Source organism: Mercenaria mercenaria, chromosome 4 (assembly GCF_021730395.1).
Source record: "Mercenaria mercenaria strain notata chromosome 4, MADL_Memer_1, whole genome shotgun sequence".
NCBI classification, from domain to species: Eukaryota; Metazoa; Mollusca; class Bivalvia; order Venerida; family Veneridae; genus Mercenaria; species Mercenaria mercenaria.
The window spans coordinates 53,380,973-53,402,475 of NC_069364.1; the positions used below are offsets into that span (position 1 = coordinate 53,380,973).

Below are 21,503 nucleotides of genomic sequence, written 5' to 3' on the forward strand. Positions count from 1 at the left end.
AGATTCAGAGATAAATAATGAATCTAATTTCAGAAAAATGTCAAATTGTTACGGAGAACATACGACCCGCACAGGAATCAAACTTACGACCCCGGACATCGGCGCTGTCCCTATTGAGCTAAGCGTGTTTTTTTTCACTTTTAAGTATATATATATATATATATAGCCAGCTAAATTGATTGAATTTAACACGCATACAGTTTTTCGAGCTAGTTTGTATTCTGAGCCACTTACTATATAATAGATATAATATCGAAACAAGTATTTATTTTATTACAGAAGGAAAGTTCTTTTCATAAAGCACCTTCAGAAACTTAGAATGCAAGTGAACAAAATGACAGTAAACTCAGTTTGATTGAATTTCTATTTAACTTAGTCTGCATTTCCTTGCAGCAGACGTCGACGTTGGTTACGTCATCTGTTTTGATAACACAAGGTTTGAATGAAACGTCATAAGAGTGATCAGTACCTAGCTTAGCTTCGCCTATTACACGGGCTTTACCTGTAAATATGTGTAATTATTTCAGGATTATGATGCCAAACATAAATTATCGGCATTTTTGACATTATTGACTGGTCATTTTACTAGTATATCCTCAATTTTAATGTCAGTGAAATGCTCTCACGATAATTCAGTCAGCAAGTTATAAATTTGCGTTCTCTTTCCCTTTGCATTATATTATAAGGGTTGTCAGTGCATTCGTACGATGCAATTATATACTGTAGCTTGTAACAAGTTGAAATGAGAAGAGTTTTATCATCATAACTAAAAGCCGAAAAATATAAATTTAATATAAATATAAATATCAAAACACGTTTGCATGCAGATAATAAAAAATGAAAAAAAAAATGCATTGTTTCAATATTTAGTACTTAGCACATTGTTTTCCTATCTGTCTCAAGTGTGAATAGTTATCGTCCGTATGCAATTCTTTTATATGTTCTCCACTTTTAACATGGTCATATTCCAAGTCTACGTCATCCTCTGCAGTTTGCCGATAAAAAGATTTCTCTTCTGTTTTGTCATTTGGCATTACCGAAGCATTGCAATATAGCGCGTCTGCACTACAACTTGTAACTCGCAAACCGGTTTGCATATTTCCACTTGATATTAAATACGGACCGTTCACCTTCTTCAGACTAAGTTCAGAATCTAATTCTTTGAGATGGCTGTAGTTTTTGTCTTTACGCTGTTTAACTAGTTTGGTAATGTGATCGTAGCTAGGAGGTTTCTTGTGGAGAGTAGCTGTTTCTGTTCCGCTTGAATAGTCTTTAATATTTCCAGTTTCTGTTTCGAGTTCATATACGACATCGGAATAGTCATATTCAACCCTACTACCTGAATTTCCTTCGAGTGCAACAGTATCATCATAAATGATGTCCTGTGAATGCGACACACGTCTGCGTCTGCAAACAAAGTGTGAATAAGCATATTTATGAATCAGAAATTTTGCAATTTAAACATGTAAGATCACCAGATAAACACTTTCGAGTCTTTCAATTTGTTAAATCCCCAAGATATTATTCAAGAAACCCTTCCAATTCATGCGCAATAATAAAAAAGTATTCTTTCATAAAAACTACTTTTTACAAAGGAGCAAAAATCGTGCATTAATAAGGAAAACCATGCGCTGTTATCACATAACTGTTGTGTCAGGGCCAAATACTCATTCTTGCGTCGCAGATGGATAGAACATGGGCGTCTCGCTTACTTCCCCTCTTTTCGAATTGGCCGTTAGGAAAACTTCTTACCGTGAACATATTGAATCGAATGTAACTTGTGATATTGTTTACTTGTATGAATTATATTGACGGTTTTGGGAAGTATCAAACGGTATAACTTTGGACAGTCCCATTAACTTTAAAGGGGTGCTTACCAAAAAGATACTGACTGAATGGCGGACAGTGCAGATCATGATCTGCATTGGTCGCAAACGCAGAATCAAGCGTGTCCAGCATAAGGGTTAGAACATATATTTTTTATCAGAAACTAGCCTACAGTTTTCTTATTTTTCAAAAATATAATTTATCTATAACTATGAAGACAGCAAAAGCATCATGATTACTGATTTTAATGCATAGGAACATTACAGTTTTCATAGTAATTCGAATGTAAAATAAAAAAAAACAACAACATTTTACTCTGCAAGACATTTTGCAGTCGGTGAAATATGAATTCAATATTGACACAAGCAGAGATATCTTTCTGTCAATTGACATTATTTGTTGAAGAGATTTTTTAAAATGAGAAGCATTTACCTCCAACATATAATTATCATAACAACACAGACTGCAATGACTACAACTGAGACCGGAACTGAGATGAAAACAGCGGTGTGAACAAAGTCTGTACTTGCTGAAAATATCAATTTTGACTCATTATTTCTACTTAATCATAATAAGTAAATTTTTAAATGATTCATATTCTGAAACAAATTAACTTTAACTGTAAAGAAGGTTAAAGGGCAGGATGAAAAGTGTTGCCTGGTTGATGAATAGGATGATTGGTGTTGCCCGGTTAATGAGTAGGATGAGAAGCGTAGTATGAAGATAAGTGTTGCCCGGTTAATATGTAGGATGATAAGTATTGCTTGGTTGATGAGTATGATGATAAGTGTTGCCCGGCTAATGAGAAGGATGATATGTGTTGCCTGGTTGATGAGTATGCTGACAAGTGTTGCCCGGTTAATGAGTATTATGATAAGTGTTGCCCGGTTAATGAGTAGTATGATAAGAGTTGCTTGGTGGATGAGTATGATGATAAGTATTGCCCGGTTAATGAGTATGATGATATGATTTGCTTGGTTGATGAGTATGATGACAAGTGTTGCCCGGTTAATAAGTAGGATGATAAGTGTTGCCCGGTTAATGAGTATGATGATAAGTGTTGCCCGGTAAATGAGCAGGATGATAAGTGTTGCCCGGTAAATGAGCAGGATGATAAGTGTGCCCGGTTAATGACTATGACAATAAGTGTTGCCTGGTTGATGAGAAGGATGGTGAATGTTGCCTGGTTAATGAGTAAAATGGAAAGTGTTTCCTGGATGATGAGTAAAATAGTAAGTATAGCCTGGTTGATGATTAGGATAGTAAGTGTTGCCCGGGTAATATGTAGGATGTTGCTCAGTCGATAAATAGATGATCAGTGTTTTATGGTATAATTAGTAGGGCGGTAAGTATTGTGTAATAATCTAGAAAGCTTACGGCAACGGTCTAGAAATACTTTACTTTGAAACAAGACAAAATTGTTTTTTCTTGCACATGTACTCAATTAGATATAACTACATGTACCTTACCAAAGTTATCAACAAAACGTATCACCTTTTGTCGTTGACGAAAATGTTTCTGTTGCTGAAATTTGCGCCGATGGTATTCCTACAATTACATTCATAACACGTTATTATAAATTAAACGGTCATACATGTATGCATCCATTCCAATGATGAAATCAGTCATGATTAATGAAGTATTTCTTAATGCATGCCATTCAAATACAAAGCAACTTGGACCCGAGGAAGTTAGTACACATTATGTTTCAGTGTCTGTCATATATGAATTCAATAAATGACATTGCTGCAGTTTGCGCCACTGTCATTCCTACAATTACATTTATAGCACAATAATATAAATAAAACGGTCTTAAAATATACAGTCCTTTCTTTGACGAAATCAATCATTTATGGCATAAAACTTTCTTAGTGCATGCCATTCAATTATAAAACAACATGGACTTGAGGAAGTTAGTACACATTGTGTCTCCTTATTGTCTGTCATTCATAAATTATATCAATAATAACGTTGTTCATGATTCAGTATGATTTGTTTATATTTGAAACTGGAAAGACAATCCGGAAAAAGACATAAATGCAAGGACAAAGCGTTTTCAGTATTTCGATACTGCTGACTCGGTTTCCTTTAGAACCATAATAGCCTTATCAACCACTTACCTTGCATGCACTCATGTTCCTCTAAATGACTGCACTAAAGTTAGAATGTTGTTTTGTTTGACACTGACTAACTAAAGCATATATCTGGCATATTAACTAATGTAAAGCAGACCGTTTAGATAAAAATATAAAATACATTAATACTTGTATCATAAAGTGATAATTTGAATCGACTGCCGCAAAACTCATTTGTGTTTCCTGGACATTTGATGTTACATCCTGTTGTATTTTGATAGTTCTTACAAGTGTTCCCACAGTAACACTCGACACCAAACTGTAATATATACATTGTAATATATATATGTCGACAATATGGTCAGACAATAGCATGTATAGACAATAACAGAATGTCATCTATAGCATTACATGTAATACCAACATCCTTAAACATGCAACAGTGATGAAATGTGTTGTTGGTGTTTATATACGTATCATCTATAAGTAATTGGTTTGTTTGTTGATTTTTTTTTCATTCGTTATTGCGATTTGTATATGCACAAACTTTTAGAACTGGTAAAAGGACAAATTCTTAATTTTACACTGGTTTTGATTTTTGAAATATGATATTGGTCAAGTTATTGCATGCTAATTGCATGTGACTTGAAATAAAATAATATTCTGTGCAGTTTGTTTGTGCATGAAATTGTAATTGACGAATGTGGTCAAATCATTTAGCAGTATTTCGGGGTATATAACTTTTAAAACAAAGTTAAGCATACTTACTACTGTGGTGGATAAGTTCAAATGATTAACGAATGTATTAAAGCATAACATTTTTTTTTCTGTTTATTGTATTAAAACATTTAATAATTTCTTTGTCATCGGCCGTCCTGAAATTCATCATACTAACAGGGACCTCTGTGGCCGAGTGGTTAAGCTCGCTTACTTCAAATTATTTGCCTCTCACCAGTATTGTTTTGAAAACTAGCTTGTCGGGCACAGTTCCTCGTGTGCGGTAGCAATCCAGCTTGAAAACTCGCCATACGACCATAATTGTGCCGATATTAATCTAAATTGAACGAACCTACTTATCAGTCATCTAGCTGATTGGTACTATCAATTACTGTTCAAAATAATGGCACCTTTGTTCCAGCATATCTAAATCCTTCTGTCATACATCGACGCTTGCATTCATCTCCGCAGTTTGAGTCAGAGCTATCTAACTTGTGTTTTAAAACACGGCCCCTCCGGTCCAAGACACATCCAAGAAAACCTTCAGGAACATGAAGCTCTATACAAAAGACAAATAAATGAAGGTTAAACGATTTATTGGATTTTTTTTTTCTGCTTAACTTCCGGATTATAAAAAAAGCACCTCGATACGAATATTTATTCAATTATAAATGTAACTACTACCTGTCGCGATGATACTGTTAATTTGATAACAGGTAAACATACCTCAATTACAATGCAAATAATCCCCTGTTACACTGTTAAATGGTTGTTTAAGTTTTCAAATAAGTTGTCAGCTCAAATTACGTACCAGCTATTTATCAGGCGAAATCTCATTTTTAAATTCATATTGACAGATCCATATAATTGCATTTGAATTTTGACCGCCCGGTTAGGCTCTTACGCAGTGCAGGGGGAGCTATATCCCTGGTTGTTAAGGGGCAAGCTCCAAGAATGTTCCGTAAAAATGTTCTTTCCATCTGTTATTTGTCTGTCATTTTGAATGCTGTTTTGTTGTATTTCTGAACTTCGTTATTTAAGCTAATCATGCGATCGCTTATTCTGTATATCATACAGACGTATATATTAGGACGTTTCATCAACCAGTCGCCCTCTTTGCAAATAGCCTTAAAAGTCCGTTCAAGTTCGTGCTCCGGCACCGAATAATTTCAACAAATAGTTCTTACCTTGAAAGCTCCATGGTAAATAGAAAAGCAAAAAGATAAGCATATATGTGTCCATGTTGTCTAATTGGCAAGTTAATTATTGTGAACTGTGATTAAATATACGACACAAGGTTACTTTTAATTTGTCAAGTGTTTGAACTTGGCTGTGATCACGTTCACCTCGTAAATTGGATCAAAAAGGAAACGTCGAGATTAAATCAACCAGCCATGATAGATGTTATCACACTTCTGGCTGCTGTTGATTTTAACTATCTACGTGCGTGTTTATCATAGTCACCAATATTTTGCTAAATCGGTGTAATTGATTTTTCAGTTCAGTTTCATAGCAAAAAAAGTTAAAATAAAAATGTAATTATCTTATTTTTGTATTTACTATATCTATTTAATTTGCAGATACTGTGAAATATTTTGGGAGAAATATAGTAAATCTATCAAAGTTATTTTGATCTTTATTTAGGTAGTTAGTCACAACGTATATTGAAATTTAAGCAGTAAGTTTTCAACAACGATACATGTACTTCTATGTCAGAATAAGAAGGTCAAACTTTATTATTCCTGTTATGTTTTAGGATCAACACTTCCTTTCAAATAGGAAAGATAAAATTTAAGATTATATTTGAATTTTATCAGATGAGAACGTGGGGTAGAAAATGTCATCATTTGTTTTGTTTTAAACTATTTCTAAAAGATGTTGTGATAATACTTAGCTAGTATAATACTTCTTTTAATATTTCTACCAAAACATTCGTTTGGAAATAGTTAAAATCAATTTTTAAGAAAAATGAAAAAAAAATTGCCATGGCAATTTTGCCATGGCAAAATCACGAATTTTCTTGCCATGGCAAAATTATTTTGCCATGGCAACACATTTTGCCATGGCAAAAGACCGATTTGCCATGGCAAAACCGCTTTTGCCATGGCAAATGTAATTTTCTCGTACTGATTTACAAAAAACTAGTAATGATATCATATCAAAACATACTAACTTTAAAATAGGTGGGTTTATGTAACAATTTAAGGCAATTTTCATTTTTGTAAAGCGCGTATAAATATGGGCTGAATTTGCCAAATACCGGCGTGGCAAAAAGAAACCGGCGGCTATTTTATATACATTTTTGTATATGTTAGTACAGAAGTACAGATAAAAGGATAAAAAAACTTGCTTGAATTAAAAGACATACATCATATTTAATTCAATATCATAACAGAAATCCTGTGTTAAGTTTTGCAACATGTTTACTGTTTGTTTGTTTTTTGGTTTAAGACGCAGTTAACATAACCAGTTTTCCCGGATTCTGTAACAGTACAAACCTGTTCTCCGCAAGTAACTGCCAACTTCCCCACATGAATCAGAGGTGGAGGACTAATGATTTCTGACACAATGGCGTTTATCAAATAGTGACCGAGAACATACGCCCCGCCAGAGGATCGAACTCACGACCCCGCGATGCGTAGACCAACGCTCTTACCTACTAAGCTAAGCGGGCGGGCACATGTTTAATGTGTTTTGAGCATGCATTCTAAGCAAAGGTCGTAAGGCCTTTAATGTACACAGAAGGATACACTTAATTCTATGTTTGGAATGTTAGTGCATTAGGCATAAGGCAAAACAATAAAGATCATACGTTATTATCAAACTATGGATGGATGAGTAATCGTACAAACAAAGACAACACCACTCAGTAATTCTGTCATTTTCTCAAAAACTGATAAGTTTGTGGTACAAATGATTTAATACAGGAGTACAACCAGTACGGTTGCAAAACTTTAAGTAGCGTCTTGTTTCTTGATATTAATATACTCGTGTTTTTTGTTCTTTTTTAGACCGTCAAAGCCGTCGTCTTCAGAGACAATAAAAGACATTTTATTTTTGGGATTATGACCAGATTCTTGTTTGTCCACCGTAGCAACATTCTCTGTATTTCCTGTTTTCTTTATTACTTGTGAATATTCATATTTTCTATCCGGTTTACTTCTGTCCGGCGTATTTTCAACCTCTTTTTGTACGGCCATTTTGGCTGCTTTGTCAATAAGTTCTTTGCTTGTACATTTACTTCCTTTCTTTACATTGCTGTGTTTGGAGCCACTCCTGCAATCCAAATTTTCACTATTTTGAGACTTGTGCTCACAACGCTCCCCCGAATTTAAGCTTATTGTTTTGGTATCTGTTTCTTCTTTACTCTTGCCAGCGTGTTCTTTGCTTGGTTTTGGTAAGTCATTCTCACTTTTTCTTATTGTGTTTACTTTGCTGTAGTTATATTGTCGACTTCGGTTTACATCTTTCGTGGGACTCTGGTTTTCTGCTAACTTTAGATCTCTGCTTGCAGTTTCTACTTTAATTTCATTCGAAGTCTCTACCGGAGCTTTTTGAGTTTCCGGTACTCTAATATCTTCGTACTGTTTATCAGTAATACTGGTTGCTTCTTCCATGAGTCGTAAAAACGGATTCTGTCTTGGCACAACGCTACCTAACCGGGAATACGTTCTATTGCTTTCAAACGTTTGATAACTTCTCCTATTTCTGTTAACTGCATGGTCATATTCTGTATCACCATCACCATCAGTATCAGTGTTGTTCTTTATTACTTGTATAGCGTTGCCGTGCTTTGTGTCTTTGTTGTATGCGCTTTTGTCATACGTATGCTGAATATCACTGCACGTAGAGCGGTCAGCCGAAGGCAAAAAGTGCGATTTTCCTTCAACATCCGAATACGCTTTATTAACGAATTCCCTTTCATTACTTTTTGTGCGTTGAGAAACCTCATCTTCGTCTGTTGACATATCGATCTTTATGTCAATATCTATATAACCTGGATCTCGTCGTTGAAGTATCTTAGTTTCAGTTGTGGCATTCTCATTACTTCTTCTTTTTTGTGATGTTGGTCTGAGTGATTTATCGTTGGTGGTACTCTGCTCTCTAGGAACAAAACCAGTGTAGGTTCTGTTAACAACTGCAAATAATTGGTTTTCTAAACCGTCGTCATTATCATGCTCCTGCAGTTTAACATGGTCGTTGTTTGCACCAATTGCCCGATAACATCTAGAAATAAATAAAAGATAATAGAAACCTGTATTTTTTTTCAATTACGATATATACTGCAGTTTTGATAGTAGAGGAAGTGGCCAAGGGTAATGTGTAAACTAATTTTTCTAGATTGCTCGCCTTATTTGCATATGTTATGTTTCACTGTAACAATCATCTTTTATCGTGGTGAAGAACAAAGGAAAATATAACCCGATTAGATGTGTGTGTATAAAGAACGTGATAAAACAAACAAACAAAAAGACAACTTAGAAAAGTCAATTGTCCGTTTTTTGGACAATATAGTTTTGCTGTAGTGTCTTAATAGAGTTTTAGAAGGAAATGCAATTATCACACGCGACTGCTTTCTGATTTACAAATGTACTATTCGAGTTTCCATTCAAGAGTAAATTCATAAATTACAAAGTAATCATATATAAACCTGCAGTTACGAAATATATTGGACTTACCTGATTATTAGAAATATTAAAATCACTAGTTCTACCACGGCTAAGATTGATGCTGGCATTGCAATATATACTATAGTGTAATCAGGATCTGCAAGTAAACAAGTGACAATATATGAAATAATTTCAAATACGTATATGATAATTGTAGTTTTAGCACAAAATCAGTAAACTTTAGGTCCTTTTCAATGTGCCTGTAAATAATTCTGCTAAACCGGTTTTAAGAGGATTGCTTATTTTAACAAGAACAAAACCCGGTGTTAGTTGGTGGGGGGGGGGGGGGGGGGGGGGCATCATTTAATTTGAATAACAGCCCAATGGTATATGGTACATTATTTCATCATGAAACAGTGAGTAAAAATTTAAAATTGCTGTTGATGTTATGCTATTATCTTATAATCCTTTCATGATAATTACCTTCAGGTGTTGTTGCATTTGGATATTCCGTTGAAGAAGACGTCAAATAAGTTGTTAAATTTGTAGTTGAATAAGCCATTGAATTATCAGTTGAGTAAGTCGTTGAGTTAGTCATTGTAGCAGGCACAGTTGTGATATCTATTGTCCGTTCCCTTGTTGTTGGGGTCTCAAATGTAGAGTTTGATGCTATTTCTAAAACAGATTTATTTACAGAGTTATTCATTTCATATAAGCGTCACAGATTTTTTTTTTTTTTTTTTTGAGCCGGCAACTAAGGATATCTTTTAGATTAACAGCCCGGATGGTAGATGCCTACAAGCATTTTCAACCGTAACCTAAAAAAGGTCTTCTTTTTTAAGAATTATATTCCGTTTTAAAGCGGACGGACGGCGATGATTAAGCTCATTTTGGGAATTATGGGATATTGGCATCCTTCAGAAAATGCTAACACATTTGGCAAATCTCGGCTGACATTTCTATTCTCAGATTAACAAAACCATGTTGTCCAGTGTTACTTATTTACCATGCTGTCCCTTATTAAATCTTACAGATAATGGTTTATGTTGCAATGCATTACTAATTTGACGTATTACATTAAGTTGTTATATGGAAAAAATCATATGTAAACTTTCTTACCTTTCATGTGAATTATTAAAATATAGCTCATTAAACTAAGTGAATAATCCATGACTAACGCTCTTGTTGAAATTTCCTTTTGAACAGTAGTAATGAGGAAGATTTTGATGTCTTTTTGTTTTGTTTTAAAGTTGTTTACACCAGCGTTCCTTTGTTTAGATGAATGTATTAGATCATATTACAAGGAAGAAATCCGTAAGGTATACAAACATTCGTTTTGATAACTGATCTGAAACCAAAACAGATGTAATCAAAGTATAAATCACCTATAAATTGTTTTTATATACGCTTTCAGGTGGTTAGTTATAAGTTATAAGCGCTTCGTGGTTTTCAGTTTTCACTACTTTCTTGATAATATTTTTTTTATTTTTTTTTGATAAAAGAGATATATTTGATATATAAACATATTAATCCTGATATATGCCATACCTTGTTCATGCAAATAAACTTTCTATATAATAAGTTATTCTCTACTTTTCGCTGCATTAGATTTCTGCTTACATTAAATAGCCGCCTTGTAGAGTGCAACAGTTTTAATAAACAGGAAGCAGCTTCGAGTTATATATACGTTTGTTCGCAGTTATAACAAAATGACAAAATTTTGATAAAGACATTGAATTTCGTATTTCATTTTTGATTCGTGCGGAGAAGTTGTCAATTACTTGCGGAAAGCGGAATAATATACTGATATTGTATCCTCGGACACTAGTTGTACTATGTCGTGTTTCAGTAACGACAATAATACATGATTATCTGCTACCGGTTATACGGCAATGTCAACAGAAATTTGCCTTATGTAGTTTTGTTATCATCTATCGTAAGGTATTTAAAAATTAATGACTGTGACTAGCTGCAGACCTAGAGCGTCTGTAGACTCCGGTATTTACAAGATTCAAGAAATTTGAGTGAAAAGTGTGTGAAAAATGTATATATTTTGTAACCATGGTAATGCGCACCATAACCTTTAGTCAGTGTATTATACATAATATACACTAAATGCCTGCGGACATGAATGCTTTGCGTTTGCCGTGCGCCCCCATTGGTGATCACCTCCGGACATGCACGGAAGACCGATTCAGGTCTGCTATGAGCAACATCGTCTATAAGTTGTATATATTACAAAAAACCCGCATCTTTCATCTGTATTTTTGTGACTTTTCAATATCAGACTTTGGTAGTAAAATGAATAATATATATATTTTTGCGTAATTCAATACTCCTAATATTTTGATATGTTAATACTTATAAATTGATATAACTGTTCCATGCCTCGGTAGCCTAGTGGTAGAGCGTCCGCCTCGAGTGCGGGAGGTCGTGGGTTCGATCCCCGCCCGCGTCATACCAAAGTCGTAAAAAAATTACTAGTAGCTTCCTCGCTTGGCGCTTAGCATTAAGAGGATAGAGCTAGGACTGGTCAGCCCGATTTCAGCATAATGTGACTGGGTCGGGTATCATGCCACGTGTCTACGGTGTGATATTCCAAAGAGGCAGCACTATAAAGTTGGGCATTGTGCTCACTGCTACAAGACACCATCGTTTATATGACTGAAAAATTGTAAAAAAAAAATACGTTAAATCCGAACACACAGTGATTTTTAAACTATTTGCAAAAAAGCAAACGGCGGGTTAGTGTTTTGTTTCTGTATATTTATCTAATTATTTCTTTAGAATATTGAAACTGGTTTGTGGAATCGATTCTTTGAATCAAATGATAATATCGTTTAGAAAGTAACGCTATTACTTCTACATAACCCTTACCCGGCTAAATTTCTATAATGAACTTGTTCATCTTTCAGTTTGTACACTATCATCAACCGTTTAAAGGTATGCCTACCAAAAAAAGACAATGACTGCTCTAAAGTTTGAAAGCGTTTATTAACTTTGATGCTGCTCACATACATACCGTAACGTTTAAACAGGACATTTGCAACAAAACAGACTTCGTTTTGGTTGCCAGGTTCTCAAGATTTGTGAGAATACAATTCAAATAGATGGTGAAATTAAATGCTTGTGATGATATCTCTCTCTAACTATCGACGGATATTTCAGCATTCGATTTGTATCGTTTCTAAATGTACAAAAGACATATCATTTGCTGCCACATCATTTGTATTTTGGGTTTCCGTGTAGAACAGTCCTATTCGCATTACTCAGGATCAATTGAAGATAGTTTTTCAGAATATACATGTATGTTTTAAATATCTATGTCGCTAAAAAATGAGCACATATACATCCATTACGAATGAAATCGTTCTTAATGCATACAAACAGAAAAGTTCATTTATATCTATGCAAATGGAAATATCCGGTTCTCGGGTATTTGTTTTTACGGTAACTCTGCACAATCTAGGAAGTTAACCTCAAACTGCACCTAAATCCGTGAAGGATTGTTATATTATTGTCCACAGTACCGAAAGAAAGGCCAACTATCAAATGGCTTAAAGCTATAGTAATTTTGTCACATAGTGTGTATCAAAACTAACAGAGACAAATGATCATAACATGAATTTTATGAGATACCATGATAAGGTTACACATAATGATTCGTGGTGAGCAATAAACATATAACAAATAAAAGAACGCTTATAATCTCATTATCACAAAGAAAGGTTTTGAAAACTGTATGTAAGAATAATCCTTTTTTTTTTTAATTGACTGCTAAAACGTTCGTCTATTTCAATATAGCTGAATCGACCATCATAAACCTATATCTCTACAACGCTAGTACGTATATCTACCCTAATGCACTAGAAAATTTAAAGCAGATTCAAGTTAAATTCAGTCCAGTGTCTACAAAAAGAACCCCAGCTGGCTGTTTCGGCTGCTTCCATATGCTCTGAACACTGGAAGATGCAATATACGAGGGTTATTCACACAGACCAATGTTATAACTTCAAACCTGGCCAACTAAACCTGTTAGATTTATATCATTTAACCAATGAGATTTTCCGATGAAAGCCTCTTTGTAGTTGATGTTTCCACTTCTATTCATTCTACACCAATTACAAATAAGCAAACAATTGTGAGTTTTAATACAGTTGTAAGTAAATTGAAATTATTGGGTTTAAGGAGTTCTTTTAACTAATGTTTCCATGATAAGTATTGCTGCTATAAAACTTAAACCTTCATGATATTAATATATTCATGACTTTGATCCTCGGGGTCAATAAGAAAGTCTTTGTCACCAGCAGCATGATCAGATGTTTCTGTGTCGACATCATCTGGAACTTCAACAGTTTTTCTCGCTTCCGTTATGACAATCTTGTTTTCAGAATTTAATGACAAAGATGTTTTACCTAACGGCTTTTGTACTGTAACTTTATCTGAACAGTCAGTTGTTGATATTCTTTGGTTTATTAAAATTGTACTTTTCTTTCTCACTTTGCTGTATTTATAGTGAGGGCCAGTTGCATTTCCTTTTGTGCCACCCGGGATTTCAGAAATCTTGCTTTTATTACTATTTGCACAACTTTCCTCCGTTTTCAGTACTGACGACTCGTTAGTTACCTGAATTTGCGGAAGTGCTTTTCCTGTACTGTCAATGGCAGACTCTGGTAATTGATGACTTTCATTTGTACTATCGTTCATTACTACAATGTGTTTAAAAGGTTGTTGAATGTTCAAATCAGTAATGCTACTCGTGCTTTCGGTAGCCGCAAGATCCTTACTTTGTATTTTGACTTTAGTATACTCTCCATGCTTCAAATGTTTGGACGAGCCATCTGTTTCTTTTCGTTTAACTGATGAAGACTTCGGCTGTTGTCTTACTCGTATGTCTTGTTTCTTTACTACGCTATATTTATATTCGTGAACAGATTTTTGCTCATTTTTGCAACTCGAGTTTTCTTCAAGCTTTATTCTCTCGCTTTCATCAGATTTTTCACAATATGTTTCAGATAATCCTGTGCTACAATTTTCTGCTTCCTGTATAACAGTATCATCGTACCAGTTGTAAGGTTTTTCGGCTGTGACATCAACTGACGTCTGTTTCACTCTAAAAGACGGGTTCTGTCTTGGAACAACGCAGCTGATACGAGAATAGGTATTATTATCTGCAATGGACTGATGACCTTTTCTGTAAACTGCATGGTCATATTCCGTATCATCGTCGGTACGAATATAGGACTTTTGTGCTTTTATAATTGTGCAGCTATGTGTGTCAGTTTGGTCCTGTGTATTGTCATCATTGTTTCGCTTGATATGACTGTATGAAGAACCATCTGTCGCAAGTGAAAACATAGAACTCGCTTCAATATGGGAATATGTTTTATTGAAAAATTCTGTTTCTTTCATTTTTGTATGATGGCCGACATTTTCAGACTCTATCGGTATATCTGCAGTTAAGTCAATATCTATATAGCCTGGGTCTCTCCGTTGTGTTTTGTTACATCCAGTCTTGCCAGTATTGTCATTTGTCTTTGTTTCTAGTAGTGATGATGTCTTTTTCTCTGTGTCAGCATCATGTTCATTGTGATAACTATCTTTGTAAACTTTGTTGACAATCCCAAGCTCGCAACATTCTTCTTGTTTTTCAAGTATGTGGTCTCCTTTTAAATTACATTTTGAATGCCAAAATCTGGAAGTAGATCGATGTTGTAGGGTAATACATGTGTCAACAACATGATATTTAATTATTTGCTCGTGATTCGCGTCTGAAGACGCTGAGGAGGGCTACATACATACAGGTGAATTAATTGAAATACAACTTTTTACTGCATGTGATATTTTAAAGCTTTGTAACTTTGCTAAAATATCATTTAAAGGGACAAATAATTTCTTTAAAAACTCCATAAAAAGTGAGGATTATCAAAGTGACTAGTGGTAAAATCTTACTGACATAAGGTTTTTGCAAGATATTCTTATAGATATCCAAGATATTATACAGAAGGTAGTAAACCGTTGCAACGCGTTTGAAATAAAGCAGAAAATTTAAATACTTCTTGTAGTTTTACCAATATCTAACTTTTATTTTCACCAACAATAGTATGTTTCAGTGCCATATATACATTCTATGCCAAACTTTGTGGAAATGAAAATGAAGAAAAATTCTATCCAAACTGTTGACGAGTAGCTTTAACAATTTGTATACTCGAGGACAAAAATGCAGCTAGAATTTATATTTTCCTATACCTTCTAAGAAGTACCATTATAATCACAAATTCCACCAAGGCTATGGTAGTAGCTAGAACCGCAATACTCTGAACGGTGGTTGTATCTAACTTCTGGTGTGAAAAGACGTCGCAATCTTGAAATAAAACAATGCAGGCCTTTCAGCATTATTGACTACTTTGCAAAAACGGTGAACTGATTTTTCCAGCATTGCTTCGCATGCCTACTGAATTCCGTTTACACATACAATGAACTTATTAAGTTAACATAAAATGAAAGAAAAATATGACGATAAAATATTACTATGAAACATCTTAGGGAAATGTTTCATTTGATCCACAGATAGCAAGATAGTTACAGTTTATTTAAACGTAATAATGAAAATGTCCTGTAAAACTGACATCAGGCTTTCAAAAGACTGTAACAAAATACATAATGATACTCATACAAAATGTTATCATTACCTTCACTTGTTGCATTTTCGTAAGGTTCGTTTGATATTGATTCTGGTGACACACCATTCGTCATATTTAAATGTTCAGTGGAAATAGTCGTAAAGTTGCCCATTTCTGTCGTTGTATTCATTGCGGTCTTAATTCTTGTTATATTACAGTATTTCTATCTATTTTGTTTGTCAGTAGAGTAGAATATGTAGTAAATACTGCAATTATCATCAAATATGAACGCTGAAATTAAGATGAAATATGATAGAAAATGGAAGAACAACTTCAATCTGTTATTAAATTTATTCCCAACTAGATATTAGAAGTCTGGAAAAAACTTAATATTTATAATACCTATTACTGTATTTTATATATCAGAAGTATAGATATGACTGATTATACAGAAAAAAGTGTAAAAAAAATGTAAAAAAAGATCGATTGAAAAATCTTAAATTAATTATTAGCACAAAACATTTGAATAAACTGTATCTAACTCATGCATCCAGTAAGTGTCCTTCACCCTTACCTTATTAAATTTCTATAATGTCCATCTTTCAATTTGGACGGTACCATATTAACTGTTAACAGGGGTGCTTTTCAAAACGATACTGACTGAATGGCAAACAATGCAGACCATGATCAGACTGCACGGATGTGCAGGCTGATCTTGGTCTGCACTGGTCACAAAGGCAAAGGCAAAATCACTTGCCGCCAGCAGGCTAAGTGTTGACGTTTCCAATCACCATTTATGTGTTCTATTGGTATGAATGCAAAGTCATCAACTGTGTAAAGGTTGGAATAAAAATGTAATTTAGTGTAAGACTCTGGATAATGATTTATATCAAATCAATGACTATTCATGCGTTTACAGCACATTTGGTTGGTCTGTCCAACATACTGAAAATTACATGTAATAGCATAAATTACATTACAAATTAAGATAACACTCTCTCGATCCCAATTAGTCATTCCGAAATATACAGAACAGACTTATGAAATTGTACCTGCTTTTTGTAATGATATGTAAATTCCGATCAAAATATGAAAATATCCGCCAGATGATTTTACAATTTCGCCTCGTAATCAGGAAGTTTACTTTTTTATTGTCTGCATTATGGCTGTATTGTTATTTTAAGCGAGTAATAAGGAAGATATTTAAAGTTTAAACAAATTGTTGAGTTTTAAACAACGCAATAATGCATTTTTTAGAGTAGAATATGAAATATACCTGGCTGCGTCATACCATAGACGTGTTTGCAATGTTAGTTTCTTAAAGATATAGTGACATATGTTTGCAACCAGAGTCTACAATATATTGAAATGTCTACAATAGTTCATTGGATTGCAAATCAAAAAATGGACCAATTCATTTCACGCAACCTGGGACATACCGGTCACGTGAGCGGCAAGAAAAAATTCTCGCCGGTTTATTGATCATAAAGAACGCTTCGGCGTACGCCTGCAACGTGAACTGCAAATAATAATAATAAAAACGTTTTCAATTTGTTATGATTTTCTATTGAGGTCAGTTCAAAATAAGTTAGCAAAATATTTCTTGCGGTATATTTCTACCTTTTTATATCGCGAAAATACATTATTTGCCGCAAGACCGGCGCAAGTTCGCCGGATAGACCGGGCAATGCCGTGAAGTCAAAAGAATGCCTAGCCGGTTGCCCGCGGTGAAACAGCGTACGCCGCAAAAGTTAAACGAATTTGCCCAATGATCAGTGTCATATAGTCGTTACTATATGAATGAAAACAAACGCCCAAGTCCATCTGAGTTCTATATCCTTCATACCTTAGAATTTCTGTAAGGACTAATTTTACCTCGTTTTGTTTTTGTTTTGTTTCCTTTTAGTGTTAGTTTTAACGTCACATCTACATATGAATATATTATATAGTAACTTGCGAGACGTCATTGATTTAGGGTGTCTGAGCATCATTTTAGGCACGGACAGAAACCTAGATAGAAGCAAACAAACAGTGTTGCTATTATTGTCGCTTCATTGCGTTCCATACTTCCAAGAAATCTTTCCACATATTTTATTAACTATCAAAACTACAGTCATTAAGTACCGTGTGGCATTGTAAAAGTATTACCGTACTTAGACTCGGTTTTTAAAACTATATATCATGGAGCACACTCATTTTTACTATAATAGAGTTTTGTTTATGTCGGTGCTTCAGGGGCATGAGCAATGTTAAACATATAAACATTTAAACTCTCATAAAAAGCCTCAATAATACAGAGTCTGCTGTTATGTTGCTTAGTTGTATTTTATGCTTCTAAGGGATCTTCATACAGAATTATTTTTCCAAAGCACCTTTCAAAAGATTTTATCAACTATCACATTAGCAGTCATTATATACCATGTGACGTCTTAAAAAAACTCAACCTACTTGGACTAAGTGGTATTACTGGGATCTGTGAATAAATTTCTTTTAACTTAAATAATATTCCGCATAAACCGGTGCTAAAGAGGGGTGAAGAATGCTGTACTTTTCATTACCTCCCATGAACAGACTCAATAAAACCCTAAATTTTTTTTTGTTGCTTTGTTGCATTCTATGCTTCCAAAGGATATCTCCAAAGAATTTATGAAAATAGATCACTTCTTAATATTCTTACGGAAGAGACATTGTAAAAGGTAGTCCTGCCTCGAACGTTTGTTAGGTCAGATACATACTTACATCATGCGAAGGTTCATTAAGAAACGTCAACGCCCCTCCCTCCTTGTCCAAAATCCAGCTTGTCTCGAGTTTTCTCTAGGGTTAACAGTTTGTTTAAATAACTTTTGTACATAGAATGGGAATCCTTGATTCTTTAAAAAAAACAGCGACAATTTTTCAGAACTTATGGAAAATTATGTACTGTTGTTCCTGCAAAATCTTCATTTTAAATCATAACCTTGAAAATGACAATCATATAGAACAAATCCAATGAGTTATATTTTAATGATTTAAATGAGCACAATTTGAAGATAATAAATGAAATAATTTCAAATAAATAAGGAAACTATAAACATCTAGAAACATCTTCTTTTAAATTGAGATGGTGATATGAGATAATAAAACCTGTTCACAAAATGTAGTTATTGTGTCAATTATGAACCAATAAAGGCTTTACATTTGTATTATATTTCCTGTCAAGTATAACTCATTTAAAAATGGATTTTCTTCCGCCCGTATTGTCCTCCCTTGATGAGGAGACAAAACACATTCTAACTACTTAATTTGGATTTTGGCTCTACGCACATATTTCATTATCAAAATTGCAATCTATATCAAAACGTCTATCTGTATACAGTTTTTGAATGTTTATATTTATTACTAATTTACATTTTATTAATTTTTAACACGAAAAATATATGTCTGAAAAATATTTTTATTAAAACATTCGTGTTCAACCTATCTCATATATTTGTTTTATTTTATATTACCAGAAACGTAAACACCTTTCAGCTATTTGTGACCTCCACTGACATCCGTTTGATTCCTCAGTAATACATTATAATCGCTAAATTGCCCGGTAAAAGCATTACCGGTATAGTATAACGTGACTTGCATACAATGTATCCATGTCTTGCACACAATATTGTTGTTTAAAATGGAACTCATGTATTTCGATGATGTTGAAATTTGATATTACTTTAAGTTTAACATAATTCAGTAAATAGGAGGCTGGATATGCAATGCGATGTCTCTGTTGATTTTATTTAATATTACCCTAGGCTTCGCCAGTAAATGTCTTTGCAACTCATTGTTGATATACCAACTCTGGTGCACCATACAAACGTTATAATCTGTTATAATGGCTCGTATTGTATTCGCAGTTTCTTTCATGTATTAATATTATTTATACACTACATTTAGAGTGGGATTATAATGTATGTATACAATCATATCACTGTATAGTCGATTCATTCCGTGCGGTAAAACGATGCAGATAATTGCCTCGAAAAATCTTGATAACAAGCCAATTGAAATTGCAACATCCTTCATTATATTGTATGAATGTTGCCTCAAAAGTACAACCCATGCTGATTTAAGAAAGTTCTAGAACATTGCCTTGTTATAGACAAGATAGGTGACTGCATATTGCTCCAGTTGTCTTAAATAATAAGTTTAAAGCTTGAGGGAATTAATAAATTAGAATTGTAATTAAAAGTCATGTCTCCAGGAAACTACTAAATTAAATTGCAATCAGAAATAATCTCATTGAGGAAATTTTTAAATTAACATGTAAAATAAAAATCATCTCTTAGAGGAAATTGCTAAATTAACATTGCAATTGAAAGTCATCTCTTTATATCACTTACGGTTTAGTAAGCTAAGATCAAGCAAATACAGCTGGTAAATACTAATCAATATTTTGAATGAACTTCTTGCATAACTATGTTAGTTGTTATTATTATAAGCAAGATGCATTTTAGAGTAATGCGATATTATAGTAAAAAACGAGGAAACGATTAGACGATAAACATAGAAGGTATCATTGCATTGAAAAACAAGAGCGCCGTCAAGCGGGGCAATATACGCCCGAAGGGTTACACCAGAAGATGGGAGAAAAATTTAAAGAACTTGACTGTCGAAGCCCAAAGGACAGGAACAACAAGTCCACAAAAAATTCTTACCAGGTAAAATTATGTCAAAATACATCTAAAAATTGGATGTACCATCCATGTTGTACCACAGAAAAGTGGTCTCGGTTTCTCCCTACGGCCAATAATAAAATGTTTCAAAATAAGCTATTTATAGTAACAAAAAAGGGAAGTAATTAAAAAAGTTATTGTAAGAGAACAAAAAGGGATTTGCCAAATAAAAACAAGAGCACTGCAATGCAGAGCAATATACATAAAGCAAGTCATATATGACCTTTGACCCCTAAGTGTGACCTTGACCTTAAAGCGAGTCATTCAAAACATGCGCTCTGCACGTCACTTCAGTGTGGTGAACATTTGTGCCAAGTTTCTTTGAAATCATTCAAGCAGTTCAAGAGTAACAGAGCGGACACGAAACACACTCATATGACATTTCACTCCTAAGTGTGACCTTGACCTTGAAGCTAGTCATCCAAAACAAGCGCTCTGCACGTCGTCTCAGTGTGGTGAACATTTATGCCAAGTTTCTTCGAAATCCTTCAAGTTCAAGAGTTACAGAGTGGACAGAAAACACACTCATATTACCTTTGACCCATAAGTGTGACCTTGACCTTGAAATGACATTCAAAACATGCGCTCTGCACGTCGTATTGGTGTAGTGAACATTTGTGTCAATTTTCTTTGAAATCCTTCAAGGGGTTCAAGAGTTACAAAGTGGACACGAAATTGCTAACGGACGGACGGACACCGGGACCATAACATAATGAACCGCTGTTTTGGGCGTATAAAAACTCTTCATAAAGAAAACTATGTCTTCGAGGAAGCAAGTATCTTAGTCGGGATAAACATGGAATCTGTGTAGCATTTATTCAGGACGCATTTGTTCTAGTACAGCTGGGAAATCATAACAGTGGATAAAATAGAAATTGTATCGAATAAATGTTTAATAAAAAGCTAAACATTAGTTCCAAACCTAATAGATTGAAATCAGTCACTATGATT

General features: G+C 34.1%; 3 protein-coding genes and 1 non-coding gene across 5 annotated transcripts; 1 reads left to right on the top strand and 3 right to left on the bottom strand.

Annotated features, from left to right (window-relative positions):
* Positions 1–773: 773 nt before the first annotated feature.
* Positions 774–5,945, bottom strand: LOC123551737 (uncharacterized). The gene is made up of 6 exons (XM_045340879.2): positions 5,807–5,945; positions 5,030–5,178; positions 4,092–4,221; positions 3,322–3,375; positions 2,260–2,356; positions 774–1,407 (listed from the first exon to the last, which is right to left on the bottom strand). Exons 1-6 carry the CDS (start codon positions 5,859–5,861, stop codon positions 867–869), a joined length of 1,026 nt encoding a protein of 341 aa, XP_045196814.2. The 5' UTR covers positions 5,862–5,945; the 3' UTR covers positions 774–866.
* A 1,539-nt stretch (positions 5,946–7,484) lies between these two features.
* On the bottom strand, positions 7,485–10,501 carry LOC128556361 (uncharacterized). Its single transcript, XM_053541215.1, has 4 exons — positions 10,349–10,501; positions 9,713–9,904; positions 9,299–9,386; positions 7,485–8,846 (listed from the first exon to the last, which is right to left on the bottom strand). The coding sequence occupies exons 1-4, from the start codon at positions 10,398–10,400 to the stop codon at positions 7,574–7,576; spliced, it is 1,605 nt and encodes a 534-aa protein (XP_053397190.1). The 5' UTR covers positions 10,401–10,501; the 3' UTR covers positions 7,485–7,573.
* A 1,114-nt stretch (positions 10,502–11,615) lies between these two features.
* On the top strand, positions 11,616–11,687 carry Trnas-cga (transfer RNA serine (anticodon CGA)). The gene has a single exon. It is a non-coding gene; the product is annotated as a tRNA-Ser (tRNA).
* Positions 11,688–12,204: 517 nt separating this feature from the next.
* Positions 12,205–21,478, bottom strand: LOC128556360 (uncharacterized). Of its 2 annotated transcripts, none has more exons than XM_053541213.1 (4): positions 16,905–21,478; positions 15,922–16,143; positions 15,479–15,593; positions 12,205–14,924 (listed from the first exon to the last, which is right to left on the bottom strand). In XM_053541213.1, exons 2-4 carry the CDS (start codon positions 16,040–16,042, stop codon positions 13,466–13,468), a joined length of 1,695 nt encoding a protein of 564 aa, XP_053397188.1. In that variant the 5' UTR covers positions 16,043–16,143; positions 16,905–21,478; the 3' UTR covers positions 12,205–13,465. The 2 variants fall into 2 exon arrangements, with proteins under 2 accessions (XP_053397188.1, XP_053397189.1); XM_053541214.1 differs by having other exon boundaries at positions 16,427–21,478.
* Positions 21,479–21,503: the final 25 nt, after the last annotated feature.

Bases quoted from the DNA above. Each gene is read 5' to 3' on its own strand.
- LOC123551737 (XM_045340879.2), bottom strand. From the start codon at position 5,861: ATGGACACATATATGCTTATCTTTTTGCTTTTCTATTTACCATGGAGC. The intron at 4,222-5,029 runs GTGCCATTATTT...TATATATTACAG, and splicing joins TTAGATATGCTGGAACAAAG to TTTGGTGTCGAGTGTTACTG. The intron at 3,376-4,091 runs GTATTAATGTAT...ATGTAATTGTAG, and splicing joins ATTATCACTTTATGATACAA to GAATACCATCGGCGCAAATT.
- LOC128556361 (XM_053541215.1), bottom strand. From the start codon at position 10,400: ATGGATTATTCACTTAGTTTAATGAGCTATATTTTAATAATTCACATG. The intron at 9,905-10,348 runs GTAAGAAAGTTT...AATCTGTTTTAG, and splicing joins TTTAATAATTCACATGAAAG to AAATAGCATCAAACTCTACA. The intron at 9,387-9,712 runs GTAATTATCATG...GTTTACTTGCAG, and splicing joins AAATGCAACAACACCTGAAG to ATCCTGATTACACTATAGTA.
- LOC128556360 (XM_053541213.1), bottom strand. From the start codon at position 16,042: ATGAATACAACGACAGAAATGGGCAACTTTACGACTATTTCCACTGAA. The intron at 15,594-15,921 runs GTAATGATAACA...TTTTATTTCAAG, and splicing joins CGAAAATGCAACAAGTGAAG to ATTGCGACGTCTTTTCACAC. The intron at 14,925-15,478 runs GTATAGGAAAAT...ATCTACTTCCAG, and splicing joins ATAATGGTACTTCTTAGAAG to ATTTTGGCATTCAAAATGTA.